Source organism: Rattus rattus, chromosome 6 (genome assembly GCF_011064425.1).
Source record: "Rattus rattus isolate New Zealand chromosome 6, Rrattus_CSIRO_v1, whole genome shotgun sequence".
Taxonomy (NCBI): Eukaryota; Metazoa; Chordata; class Mammalia; order Rodentia; family Muridae; genus Rattus; species Rattus rattus.
In genome coordinates, this window is record NC_046159.1 from 83,020,229 (window position 1) to 83,034,670 (window position 14,442).

Sequence of the window (14,442 nt, forward strand, 5' to 3'; positions counted from 1 at the left end):
GATATGACACAGCCTAGCAAGCAGTCTTACGCACTAATGCACAGTCTATGGGAAGAGATACTTTATTACTAATTACAAGTTGAGCTCCCATTTACTGCTACGCCAATAGCTTTCAAGAGGACTTCCCACTTCGCTGTCTCTCCATTTCTCATTTACCTTCTCATCTTCCTAGCTGAGAGCCTGGCTGTTGTATTTTGTCAAAGCCTTACATCTTACATGACTGTTTTTGACAGTCTAGAGCAGGCACACTACAGAGAGCAGAGGCAGGGCCAAATGCTCACTTAACAAACCAACAGCATTTAATCTAACGCTACAATGAGATGCTCTTTCTGGTGACTCACAAAAGGAGGAGATTAGATTTTTGTAAAAAAAAAAAAAAAAAAGGAAGGAAAGAAAGGAAGGAAGGAAGGAAGGAAGGAAGGAAGGAAGAAAGAAAGAAAGAAGGAGGGAGGGGAGGGAGGGAGGGAGGGAGGGAGGAGGGAGGGAGGGGAGGGAGGAGGGAGAAGCAAGCAATGAATGGCTGCCCTCCCTATCTTAGTAAGCTCTCTGCTTGCTGCCCAATGCTTACAAGAAACTAAAAGAATGCAGGGGAGGGGCTCACTTTGAGAGGCTTCTTCAAGTCAATGTCAGAGTGAATGCTCAGCTCTCTCAGGGCATCTCCCACAAGGTGGTTCCTGCGGACATGAAGGACCAGGAAGGGGCTTCTGGCCAGCAGAGGCTCCAGGGTAAGAAGCATGAAGACATTCTGCAGGTTGGCTCCGTTGACTGCCACCTGGAATGGAACAGAGCAACTTTGTGAGTACAGCACACAGTCTGAAGAATGTGAAGTATTAGCATGTGAAGCACCAGAAATGGCTGACTTCGTTTCCATTTTGCCTTTTCTCCAAAGCCTTAACTTTTTTCCACTACTTATATTTACAGGCTATCTAAATCTTTCTAATCCGGACTCAACAAGATTAGCTGAAATAATTTGTGAGTTATATGATCTAATTAAGTAGGCCAAGTAAAGCGATTTCAATTCATTATAACAATACGATTGAAGAATCATGGCAGAGGACATGAAAACACGATTCTCCGAACAGCAGAAAAAGAAACCAACAGGCAGTGTGGAAAGTGTCCTTTTCAGCAGAAAACCTGCAACTCAACGGAATCAACACTGCATCCATATGAAAGCAGATATACGTAGAGATAGAGACAAAGCCGGAGAAGAACAGAAAGACGAATGAAGACAAGACCACTCACAGCAGGGGATTTCTATTGTCTCTGTATAGACTCGAACAAAATATATTATATTTTATAATAAAGTGCACAATAAATCAAACCATTAAACAATTCATTTTTAATTCATTAAAGATCACCCTTTAATCCCCCTTGCATCAACTCAGCAAAATGTGCCCCCCTCCCCCAGCCTGGGACCTGATTTTGCATAACTATTGAACTAATAATGGTTTTATATCATTTTAAAGGTTGGGCATAATATTTACAATGTAAGAAAATATATGAAATTCAAGCTTTAATTTACATATTTACAAATTTGCTTTAATTTTGGGGTGATTTGATATTCTAACACTTGTTTTTTTTTTTAAAACTCCTTTTTCTTTTTCTGAGGCTGCTGTCTACAAAAGAGATAAATAGTTCTTAATAGAGACACAGGGTCCACAAAGCTTCAAGTGTTTACTATCTGGCAGAAACAGAAAATACCTATCACTCCAAGTCTACATGAATACACACTGAACATAAAATTACCGAAGCTGCCATGGTGGTACACACCTGTAATCTTAGCAACAGGGGCCTGGAGAGAGGCCAAGACTGCAAAGCAATCTTACACAGTGCAGTCAAAACCAGCCTGGAAAGAAACTCAACCGCTAGATGAAAAAGACCTTGACAATGAAATGTGTAAGGTGCATGGGTAAAAAGTGGAATCCTAACACAGAAGACTGAAAGATGAGTCTGATACAGCAGGGCAATCATCTGCCAAAAGCAAGATATTCAATACAATCTCCATCAAAACTTTTACTTAAAAAAAATCACTTTATTTTCTGTATACTAATATAATTTACATACTCCTATAATAGTATTATTTGATATATTTTATGCAGAAGAATAAAGAGAAAAAATTCAGATTACAGAAATAAACCCACATAGCTAGACTCCTCACCTTTGACAAAGATGTTAAAAACACACATAGAAAAAGACAGCCTCTTCAACAGATGATACTGGAAAAGCTGGATAATCACATGAACAGAAAAAGAAAGAAAAAGGAAAGAAAAAAAACCAACTAGATCTGAGTCTCTCATCCCTGTATAAAAATCAACTCAAAATAGATCAAAGAGTCCTTCATATAAGACTTGGAAAATACTACAGAAAAGGTAGATTAAAAAATATTTCAAAATAGAGACACAGCCAAGGGCTTTCATAAGAAAGAACTCTAAAGAGTTCAGTGATGGGATTGCCTGAAAATATGACATTTGCAGAAAAAAGTCTGGAGGGGAATGCTAAGCAAGACACTAAACGCAGGAGGAAACATCCATCCTGCTTTCATAAGCACAATATATGTTTAACTGTAAACATTTACGTGGAAGGAAGAAGGGAACTTAGAGAGTAGAAGAGGCCTAACTGGGGGCAAGACAGTAACAGAAGAAAAGGTGAAAGGAGGGAGAGGTATTTCACCAGAGGAGACCAGACAGAGTATGGAGATAGAGGGTAATGCAAAAAAAAAAAAAAAAAAAGCAAAGAACAAAGTATCCCCCCTCTGTCTCTGACTCTCTCTCTCTTTCTCTCTCTCTTTCTCTCTCTTTCTCTCTCTCTCTCTCTCTCTCCCCCTCTCTCTCTCTCTCTCTCTCTCTCTCTCCTACACCCACACACCCACCCCACACCCCCCCACACATCCTCACACCAACACACCTACAATTTATATACACATAATATTGTATGTGCGCGCGTGTGTGTGTGTGTGTGTGTGTGTGTGTGTGTGTGCGTGTGTGACAATATACTCCATTTCCAACCCGAATTTTTTTCAAAAGAAGCCTGGACTATAATTAGAGCCTTTATAACTCTTTAAAGTCATAGTAAGAATTCACTCAGAAACACCCTTTCCACTAGGAGAAATTACAACTGAATGTGGACAATGACAATGACAAAAGGAGGAGAGGGTTCTGACGAGCCACCTGCATCTGTAACTCGGCATCCGTCTGCAGCATCTTGGTCTTGGCTTGGGCATCAAAGATGAAAGGATAGGAACAAAGGGTTACAGCATCCTGTAAGAAAATACACCGTTGCTGTTATTACAGCATCTACAGAGAACACTGGAGATACATACGCACAACCAAAAGGCATTATTTACCTGCATGATAGACGGTCTGGCCTTCTGTAAAGAATAGAAAAGACAATTCTTACTTGAATTATAAAAGCATAATTTTATCCCTCCCCAAATAATATATATATATTCATTACATTATCTGGTTATTCAGTCATCAACCTAATTCCATTTCAATAGCTAACAATGTTTTGATGAGAGAGAAGACATGTTTTGATGGGCAAAGACTGAAAAAAAAAAAGCGAAAATAATTTCTTAAAAAAGTAAAAGACCCTTAAAGGTCATTTTCATACAACATGGGATTGAGTTCTCTTCATACAAAATCTAACTGCACTTGGCAGAGTGGCACAGGCCTGTGACCTAGCACCTGTGAAACTGAGCTGTCAGAACTGCCAGCTGAGGGCCAGCCTGGGCTACAGAGCAAATGTGAGGCTAACCCTCGGATTCCAGATTAGAGCTGCTCAATCCGGAATGCAAGCCAACACTTTCTGTCTCCTGAATACATGCTTAGAGGAACCACACAGTAATAATTACATTAGATTGAAGTATTTTGTCCTTAAAAGATGCTCTATGAATTTGGTTATGATTCTAAATTTGAGAAGTTATGGAAAACAAATTCAGCCACAACGGAAATGTTTGTAACAAGTACAGTATGGTTTTATGTCAGGAAAATGAGGGAAACTTGAGGAGGTCAGGCTGTGCACGTCATTGAATTCCTCCAAAATGTGAGCCCTTTCCCTTCCGGGTTATGCCCTGTTACAAAGCCACGGCTGGCTCCGCTCAATGTAAACATAGGCAGGAGAACAATGACACTGCAACTTATGTGCAAGTACGTGCCACACCGTCCAGCACTGACCAACGGGTGTACTCATAAGTAGACGACACTTATCAACACAGACCACGAACTTAACACGTGGTGGATTGAAACACAATATGTAGAAAACCAGGCTGGAGAACTTATCAGACACCACAAGCCAATAGAAGTACACCGTACCTACCTGGACCCCACAGAAAGAAGGATATTTAACAAGGAGGTAGTAAAAGAGCCCAGTCACTGAGCAGCCCGTGAACATTTCACGGGACTGACTGCCAGGTAGAGAATTACTAGCTGTTCCTGGGGCTTCAACTCAGCAAACATGGCCCATCTGAGTAGTTATCTGTCCATCCATCCGCCTACCCATTTGTCTGTGTAACAGGACATCTATCTGAACCAAGTCCTGTACCTCACGATAATGATTCTACAGCCCTGAAGCTGAGCTTGATGCTATCTCTCATTATTGATCCTATGGCTCAGTTCTGTTGGCCTCCAGTAGTCTATCTGGACTCAGCTGCCCTGCAAGTACCTGCAGTAGGGTTCTCTGAACCTGCTTCTCATATGGCCTGTGAACTCCTCTTGAACTCTTCTGAAATAGATATGCAACCTGTGTATACACTATGCAAAATGTCACTTTGGTTTTCACAGGTACGACTAATAATTAAGGCTAGCATAAAAGAGCTTGAAAATTACTAGTGGCCAGCCATTGTGATAGCTAGCTCTTATGGTCAATTTACAATCTTCTGAGAAGCATGTTGGATCTATTGGTAAGGGTTAAGAGAGGAAATGAAGCAACGTGGAAGTGTGAAACATCATTCTGTGGGCTGGGGTCCTGGCCAGAATAAAAGGTGAGAATGTCAGGCTAAGGGAGTAGCTCAGCTATTGGAGTGCATGCCTTGCACGTGTAAAACCTCCAGTCTCATTCCCAGCACTACACAGACTGATGGTGGTGCATGCTTACGATCCTCTCACTCAGAAAGGGCAGGAGACAGGATAGAAGGAGTTCAAGGTCACTCTCTGACTTTGAGGCCAGACTGGGCTACAGGAGGGCCTATCACAAAAATAAAAAAGGAGAGAGAGAGAGAGAGAGAGAGAGAGAGAGAGAGAGAGAGAGAGAGAGAGAGAGAGAGAAAGAGAGAGAGAGAGAGAGCACCAGCCATCTGAGGAACTGAATTCTGAAAGATACCATGAACTCGGCTGCTCCCGATGCTGCGCCTCATCCACCATGAGGGACTGCATCCCTTTGAACCCTTTAAATTGCTTTTCTTTTCAGGCTTACAGCCAAGCGATGTGGAAAATGACTAGTAAATGTGAATTCACTGTTGCTCAGTGCACTGATACTACAGAGACACAATCGTATCCGCCTGTTTCCAGCATAGTGTGCTCTTGACAGTTATGTAATAAATATCTTTAATGGAAACACAAAAAAATGAGCAATAAAGATCATCTTGATTTGCGATATTTATCAAAAGAAAACAATGAGCAAAATTCATGCTGAGAGACCTGAGCGCCGCTGCGCTGCTGTCGCTTTAATGTCTCCTAGAATGTTCTGTGTTCTTAAAAGTGATTTTTTGAGCAGCATAAGAACACTCTGAAAGATCTCTTCTTACGTGTGTGTGTAATCACACAATTTACACTTGTCTGTTAATGACTTCGGGGGTGAATTATAAACACTTAACTGTGTGAGTACAGTGAGAAGAGAAAAAGAAATGTACATGCTGCGTTTACTAAGGAAAAAGCCATTGCTTCTGTAGCTTGCTCCATGAATATGATTTAACAGCAGAGAGAGAAAAGAAGCTGAGTCATTCCCAGAGGCCTGTGGGAGAATCAAGCCTGTGCCTGGTGGCGGAGGTTCTTCTTCAGAACGCTGGAACATTTGCTTCCAGGGGACACACTAGCTCACCACTCTGAGTCAGTGCAGCTCAGCCTTTGGCTGACTATATTTTCTTATTTAATTTGGTTTATGTATATTATATGAATAAGAACTCTACTGCCTTTTGTGTTTATGCATATTTAAATGAAGTCATGTCACAGCAAAATTAATTAAAATCCATCCTATTGAAACTTTAGAACTATATTCCTTGAGGGGGTCTTAGAACACTCCTCTACACTGAGAAACACCAGAGACAATTCCAGTCCACGGAACCAAGTCTGGACCATATAATGGAGGTCAGTGCACACATAATGCAGGTCACTCTTATTTACTCTCATGCTAATATATCAAAATATTTGGAATTTAACTATTGAATTGGTCACCTCTTATATAAGGCTGTTTATCCTGGGCTATCCATATGCTAGAAATGGGTCTCACAAACTTAAGGTTCCATGGTACCAATGAACTTCAAGATCTCTGTCTGCAACAGAGTTGTATCTGGCACAAATTCACTCTTCAAACCATATGAAAACAAAAGCCATAAATAAGTAAATAGTTCAGAGCTGAAGAATTGGAAACATCTTTTCTTAAACACGAAATCAACACGTCCTAGATGTACTGGTCAGGAGGCTTTCTACATAGACACATAGCCCTGATTCGGAACGCAGCTACCTCCGCTCAGGCTCCGCCTCCTCTTCCCTCCAGGTGCCCAGGATTGACATCTAAAGGCAAACATTCCCCATCTGCTGCATCTCCCTGATGCACCATCAAGATGTCAAGGTTTCTCAAAGCTTTTGTCTCTGAAGGCCTTTGCAAACCATGGAATGGCTCCCTTGTAGTGCCCGGTACAGAGCCTACAAAGACATTCACTGTATGCCTTTTACTTTTCAATTGAAGACTACAGCACGTTATTAACAAGTAAGATAAACCACCATTGCCTCCCCCTTTTCTACCTCCTCTTCTTTTCCTTTCTTATTTTTTTCCAATGTAGTATTTTTCTTGATTACCTCACTTTGTGCACCCTGATCACACCTACTTCCCAATATCCCCAGGTCTGCCTCCTCTCTACTGGTGTGACCTCCTTCCACAAAAGAAGAAAAAAATAATACAAAAACCAAGTCCATTTTATGCTGTCTATATACTTGGTGGAGTATTGTCAAACTAACAGTGGCCAGCACCTTAAAAGAAAACCAAGTCTTTCCCTAACCACACTCCTGCCAGGAACCATCATGGAGAACTACACTTCAGCATCCTTATCGTGATTTTTAATAGTTCCCAGTTCACAGCAGCCTTCTCTCACACTGACATCACCACTCTGCCCCATCTCCTTGTCAGTGCTTCTTCACTCCTCAATCTTCCCTACCTCTCCCTTGCATAACTGTTCATTGTGGTAGCCCTGGAAATTGCCCTGGGTCACAGGGTATATTTTTTGCCCAAATAGATTGATGTGCAATTACTTATTGCACTGAGTCATCAGTCTGGTCAAAGGTTTCTGGTTTCTGAAGCACCATAAATACTGGACCATTGCTGAGTCTTGGATGCCCTGCTGTCGTCACCCAGTTAGGGCGATGTTGCAGCTAGGCTCTGTGAGAGCTCTTGGCTGCCTCACACCTCCAAGCCCTGGATGTCGACCACCCCAGCCTCACCAGTCTTGCCCTTTGTGTTTGTAGCCTGTAGGTCCCACAGCACTGCACTATCTGTCTTCCAACAGGGAAAACAGCGTGGGCAGCAGTCACAGCAGCTCCATGCTGGGGGCCAGCGGGCAGACCTACTGTTGAGCTTGCAGGCTGCAGGCTGCAGGCAGCACCATTCTCCGCCACAGCAGCTCGACATTAGTGGATGGCTGGCCAGGAGGTCTAAGGCAGCCCTGTTCAGTAATGCCATGTTTCCAAGGGGGCTCCAGGCTACTTGCTGCACACCACCCCGTCCTCAGTGCCAGTTACCAGGCCACTGTTAGGCTTGTAGGCTGCGGGCGGCACTGATGCCCTGAGCCTTTCGTCTCCTAGCAGGACAAGCTGCACTAGATGTGGTCATGGTGGCTCCATGTTGGGGGCTAGCCAGCAGGCCTAGGGTGAGCCGTATTCTGTATTGATTGACCTGTTTCTACAGGAGCTTCAGGCTGCCGCACAAATCCTGTTATAGATGTCGCCCTGCTCCTGCCCCCTTGCTCATCAGGCACAATCTTTGGGCTCGCAGCTGGCTGAGATGCAATGGATTGGTGGTGCCTCTGCTGCACACAGCTCTGCTCCACCGTCTCTCTTTCCCATGTTGGGAGTCCATTTTACCAGCATTTTCACACAAGCCTTTATCTTTATCTTTGTTTGTCCATCAATAGAACCCATCCTCAGGGGACATGACACACGTGCTTTATAGCCTGGTGACCTCAGATCCTCTCCTAGGCCCTTAAGTTATGGAACCCATCTTCATGATACAGACCACGTGTTCTTACTAAACACTTTTTTTTTCCTTTTTTTTTTTTTTTCCCCCCGGAGCTGGGGACCGAACCCAGGGCCTTGCGCTTGCTAGGCAAGTGCTCTACCACTGAGCCAAATCTCCAACCCATTACTAAACACTTTTGATGTAGTCACACCTTAAACTTTATTGTGCACTTTGGATAGAGATAATTGTTACAGGAAACTTTTTCCCAAAATTGAACTGTACTTAAATATGCCTAAAATAAACTGTCAGACTTCAGAAATTTGAACCAGCCTGGATAGATCTTGCTGAACGGAGTTTCTTTCTTGCCTCTCCATAGTTCATTTCTCTGCAAGCTAAGCCTCAGCATTTGCAGGGACCACCACCCATGCCCAGTTCTTTCAGGATGGACTGTCTGCTTTTTCCTATACGCTGTGCTAGCACCAGGCTAAAATATTAATACAGCACACCAATTATCCTTTAGTTTTAAGTGGTTAAAATAAAACCTAAGTAAAATACCACTAGCATTTAAGGTAAAACTTAAAGATTTCAAGAAACTTAAATTTCAATTTCTAATTACACTGTACCTATAGAATACAAAAATTTCTTCAGGAAGCATAAAATGTCACATACTGACTTCAGCTGGTTTTCTATCTTGTACTAATGGCTTTAACTAGCAAAGAGATGAAAAATTTTCAAGATCTAGTAAGACATTTGTTTACCATATACTCACAGAAAGAAACTCGTAAAACTGTTCATTTAAGTACCTTTACTCAGAGACCATGATTATGATCATCAACATTCTCATATAAGCAATTTCCTTCTTAAGGCCAGAAAGAAAAGAGAAAGACATTTTGTCAGAGCAAACTGAGCTAGAGAAAAACTGTTCAACTTGCCCAGGCCTCTGTGTTCTACCTGAAGGCAAAGCAGTTACCTGAAATACTTGTGTCTATCTCTGACATTTTATAATTTACAGAGTGACATTTCATAATTTCTAAAGAAAGTAAGACTAGAGCCCACTGATGCTCCCATGTTAAAATTCCAATATCAATTCTTTTGAAATATGATTTCTATCGAAAAGTATTTTGTTTTTTCAAAATAACAAAACCTTAAAAGTTAAAAAGTGTCCCATAATTTTTAAATCTTCATGAGAATATTTTGATCATTTATCATCTGACAAAAACAAAACTAACATGGCTATTTAGTTAAATACAGTTCTTAGAGAACTATTTTCCCTAGAGACCACTGTAGAGCTAAAAAACATTCAGAAAAAAATGCCACCCTAAAGCTGGTGATGAATCTGTGAGAGTAGCAAAGACTCATTTGCAATGTATCTACTGCACCGGCTGGATTAAACATAAGTACCAAATGATCACTTGCTTTCTGATATTCAGATGTGCATAAATCCTAAATCCCTTGCATATATGGAAGCCAGTCTGCTTTAGCTGACTAATTGCTGCCCGGCCCAGGGTGGTAGGCAGGAATCCACAGACCCTTGAGTTCTGTGTCAAACATCATCAGAGTTGGGTCAGGAATGTATGACATCTGTATTTGAGCTATCCTCAATAAGAGGTGGCCACAGGGTCTGGGAAGTTGACATAGCAAGAGTGAAATAGACTACCTATCAGAAAAGGAGTAGCCAATGATCCTAAATGTCAGGATAAATCACTGGGGATGCAGCTCGCAGAGGCTCATCCAGAACATGCTTTTGCACCAACCAGCCAGCTAGCGACTTCTGGAAGCCAGTTATGGATCTCCCAAGATTGAACAAATGCTGAAAGTTTTTATATTAATGTCGTGACTTCTAATTTGTGGCTCAAAATGTAAGCAAACAGTGCAAATATGTATCATTCTCACTATTTTCAAATGTAAATCAGCAATACTAAGAATATTTGCATCAAATAGAGACACAGCTCACTAGGTGGGCACTTGTCTAGATGAACAAAGTCCTCGGTATGACGCCCAGCAATACATCAAATGCAGGTGTGGAAGTACACACTAATAATCACAGGACTGGGGAGGAGTGAGGGCAGGAGGATCAAAGTCATCTTTGGTCACGTGAGTCGGAAGGTACCCTAGGATACATGAGATCTCATCTCAAAAACAAAACAAAGGCTTACAGAGATGACTCAGCAGTTAAAGAGTACAAGACTCAGGTTTGATTCTCGGCACCCATATACCAGTTCACGGCAGTCTGTAACTCCAGTTCCAAGAGCTTGAATGGCCATGCTTGGCTTCTGCAGGCACCAGACATGTACAATGGTGCACATTCAAATAAAACACTCAAATACATAAAATATTAAAATAAATAAATATATGCATAAATCCATCCGTAGATGAACAAGGGCCCCTGAAACACTCACACTGTTGTACGACAGAATTCCAGAATCTTGGTGAACTGGAACCTAAAACGCATTAAAAACAACTCCAGTTTCCCAGTGCCTCCAGACTGTCTCTGCCAACCATTCCAATTTCTGTTTGTCAATCTGACTGCTTTAGATACTTGGATTTACTTTTCTTCTTTTTTCTTTTCGTTAAAGGTAGAATTTGGGATCAAACCTAGAGCCCTGAGCATGCTAAGCACAAAGTCCTCCACTAAGCTACAACTCCAGCCCCAGAGACTTGATGAGACTTATGACACGTACGGCTACTTAAAATACTTGTAGGTTCCAAGAATTCCAAAGTGAATTGAGTGAAATAGAGAGGTGTGGCAGCAGCCCTCAATTCAAAGGCTAGGTGTAAGGTTCAAGTGCACTGCACGCTTCAAACACAAACAAAAAGGCTAAAGCCTTAAAATATGCTTTCCACGAATTCTTACCATTCCTGATTGATGCAAAAACCACATGAGGTAGTCTTCCTGAATGTCCACTAGACTAGAAATCTCAGGGATATAAAACTTATCGTACTCCACGTGCTTCACCTTAAGATTTACCTGATGAAGAACAAAATAAGAACAACTAAAACCACAGAACTAGAAAATCTCCCAGAGAAAGCCCCAGCAGAATACTTCATCCATCCTTTCACACCCTCCCTTCTCCATCCCCGAGGGTTACCTTGTACAATTTCTCCAGAAGCTTGAGGGTTGCGGTCATGTAATTGTTAAACAGTACAGGTATTAGGAATGTCTTCCTTCCCCTTAGGAGGTAAAGGACGGCACTTTTATAGAGGGTTACCAGCTTCATGAAGTATTTTGGGCATGCCTGAGACCACCAGTTATCTTAAGGAAGGAAGAAAGACATGTTTTAGCACATAACCTCGGGCACGTGTGCTAATGTCGTCTCCCTGCTAGCTATAACTCCTGTGTCTAGAAGATAAATATTAGTCTACAATACAGCTTCCCAAAAACGACTTTTAAAAGGAACCATTAAAATATGTGTGGAGAAACAGCTATATAAAGAGGCCTTAAGTTAACTCTCCCCCTCCCCCACCTCCTGCATTTCTTTCTTTCTTAAAAGTGTTTATGTTGTTAGAGTTTTCATCTGCCTTTTTCTCAGACTCATGCTGAAGGCTAATCTTAAAACATTGAGTTCCAAGGCTGTGTGGGGATCAGGCAGGAGGCTGACTGCACCAACTGCAGTGGTATTTGTGCAGCCTTGACCTTTTGGGACTGACTCAGCCACTACTGACAATTCTGTACAAGGGACACTTCACACTTAGAGGATGTGGAAATCATTCCTTCCTGTTATGACGCATAGTTAGTTTAAGAAATTGGTACTATTCTCTCCGAGTGGTACCTTTCCATTCAAGCAGGAATCTATCAGTATATCTTCATAAATGAACTCAGCCATACTGAAATCCATAAGGTTTTCTTGTTTAAAATATTTCATTAAAAATTGAGGGATGCCGGAGAGATGGCTCACTGTCCAAGAGCACTGACTGCTCTTCCTGAGGCCCCAGGTTTGATTCCTACCACATACACTCATGCTCACAACCATCTGAAACTCCAGTTCTCAGGGATCTTCTGGCCTTCAAGGCACCAGACACGCAAATGGTACATCGACATACATGCAGGCAAAATATCTATACACATAAAAGAAACCTTAAAAAAAAAAATCACAGTGGGAGAAACATCCACTAAAAAGGACGACCTATTGAGAGCTGCTGGATTTGTGTGACAGGCGTCTGCTGGGTTTACTCTACTCTGAGGTTTTCTCTTCAACTTGAACTGTCAGATGTTAGAAACAAACTGATTATAAAACTGAATGGTCCCGTTCTGTGTTGTGCGATTTGGCCTAGGAAAATTGTTAAAATTTAAAATGCCAAAAATTTTAAAGTCTGATAAAATGTCTTTAAAAATGGCCATCGCTCTAATTTTACACCTATTAGAAACGCCTAAGAAAACATGCTCTGAACATGCCCTGATAATGGTGAGTATCAAGTGCTTAACGCATTACTGATGCGGCCATTATTACTCTTGTGTGAAGGGGGAAGCAATAGAAGAGCCAGAAGCAGGTCAATTCACTTGATGGAAAACCATGCTCCAGTGATACTCAGGCCACTGGAATCACAGAAGTTACCAAGTTGAAAGGAACACTGAGAAAAATTACCAAGGGAGGGGAAAAAAGTAAAAAGCAAGGGGACAGGTCTCTGTACTAGATTATTAAAAACAAAAAAACAAAAAACAAAAAAAACCTGTCGGGTGCTACTCCAGCCTCTAGAGACCCTTTCCAGCCCGCTGAGGAACAGAAGGTTCTTATCTAAGCAAAGTGTCCGGAGCCTGCAAAAATCAAGGTGGACTCAAGTGTCCTAAAAAAGAAAAAGAAAACAAACATTCCGTGAGTCCTCACTAGGTCACTCCGCCCCCCCTTGCATGGAGATCTCTGCATCACAAAAGCTGTTCATGTGGCTCTCACCCGCTGAAGTCAGTACTGGAGATGGATAGACAGGAGGATAACTAATATTTGAGGCATTACAACAGCAAGCAAATGTGGGGGCGGGGACAGTTTAAGGTTGAATAACCTCACTTTATGAATTTCTCAAAATTGGGACTAAGTTAAATAAGAGATCAATTCGCCTGGATTGCAAACAGGGTTAGCTGGACGTCAACAGCAAAGAAAGGAGTAAGTGGTGAGGCTATTAAATGGCAAAGGTAGATTGTTAGATCTCAGTCCACAAAAGCCAGCTGACAAAACAAAACAACCAAGTCCAAAGCCAGTGGTATTAAATCTGATGAATTTACCTAATACTTTGCTAGGGTTTGTTTCCAGCCTCAGAATGGCCATCGCCAGGGGAATGGTCAGCGTTATGTAATACTTAGAATCCTGAAGCAGCGGAAACTCCGGTAGTATTAAATAGATTCTCATTGCTTCCACATCTGGAGGTGAACTTGACAACTGGGGAATGAGGCAACTTTCAAAGCTGTTTAATATCTATAAAAAAAAAAAAAGAAGGAAAAGTAGTGATAAATTTAAACATATCTGAGGCCTAAATAACTCATCTCCAAATTCATAAATTATTTAATGAACTCGCAACCCTTGCTCGTTCAGAGTGCACTGAGCAAAGAGGGGGAGCCAGGTGCTACTTCAGACACCCACATCCGGGAGAAGGAGGAATCCCACCACCCTACAGGCCTCATACTTGAGAGAGGAAACTCCTCAGGAAGATATAAGCAAAAGACAGCCCAAGTCCCAACACTAATGTTTTACAAAGTTACAGCTTGCATAAGAGTGTATCCTTTCATCTCGCTGTTCCTTTTGTCTTAAGGGCAGAACTCTTCAAGGTAAACGGAATTTTATAAATGTAAACCACTTACCTGCTCTAGAATCATGGAGTGCTGAGAGTGCATTAACTTCTCAAATAAAACCCTAGTTGAGTTCAGGTCAATCCCAGGGATTTTGGGACTGGTTTTAAAATGTTCATCAATTCTAAATAAAACAAACAAAAATCCATAGGTAATAAAAACATAAGGCAAATACTGGTTTAAAAAAATACTATAAGAACTTAATTAGTTAACCCAATCTAGACAGATCTTAATTTGACTTAGTAGATAAGATATTTGAGAACACTAGTTTGGGGAAGACCAAC

At 41.6% G+C, this 14,442-nt stretch overlaps 1 protein-coding gene across 2 annotated transcripts in view; it reads right to left on the minus strand.

The window, feature by feature from the left end:
* Positions 1 to 14,442, minus strand: part of Herc3 (HECT and RLD domain containing E3 ubiquitin protein ligase 3) — an 88,237-nt gene that overhangs the window by 35,022 nt on the left and 38,773 nt on the right. For both annotated transcript variants that reach the window (XM_032906406.1, XM_032906407.1), the window contains exons 12-18: positions 14,171 to 14,282; positions 13,598 to 13,787; positions 11,472 to 11,635; positions 11,237 to 11,350; positions 3,344 to 3,367; positions 3,168 to 3,257; positions 602 to 772 (exon numbers count right to left, since the gene is read on the minus strand). In XM_032906406.1, coding sequence (XP_032762297.1) covers positions 602 to 772; positions 3,168 to 3,257; positions 3,344 to 3,367; positions 11,237 to 11,350; positions 11,472 to 11,635; positions 13,598 to 13,787; positions 14,171 to 14,282 — 865 coding nt within the window. The remainder of the gene's footprint in view (positions 1 to 601; positions 773 to 3,167; positions 3,258 to 3,343; positions 3,368 to 11,236; positions 11,351 to 11,471; positions 11,636 to 13,597; positions 13,788 to 14,170; positions 14,283 to 14,442) is intronic.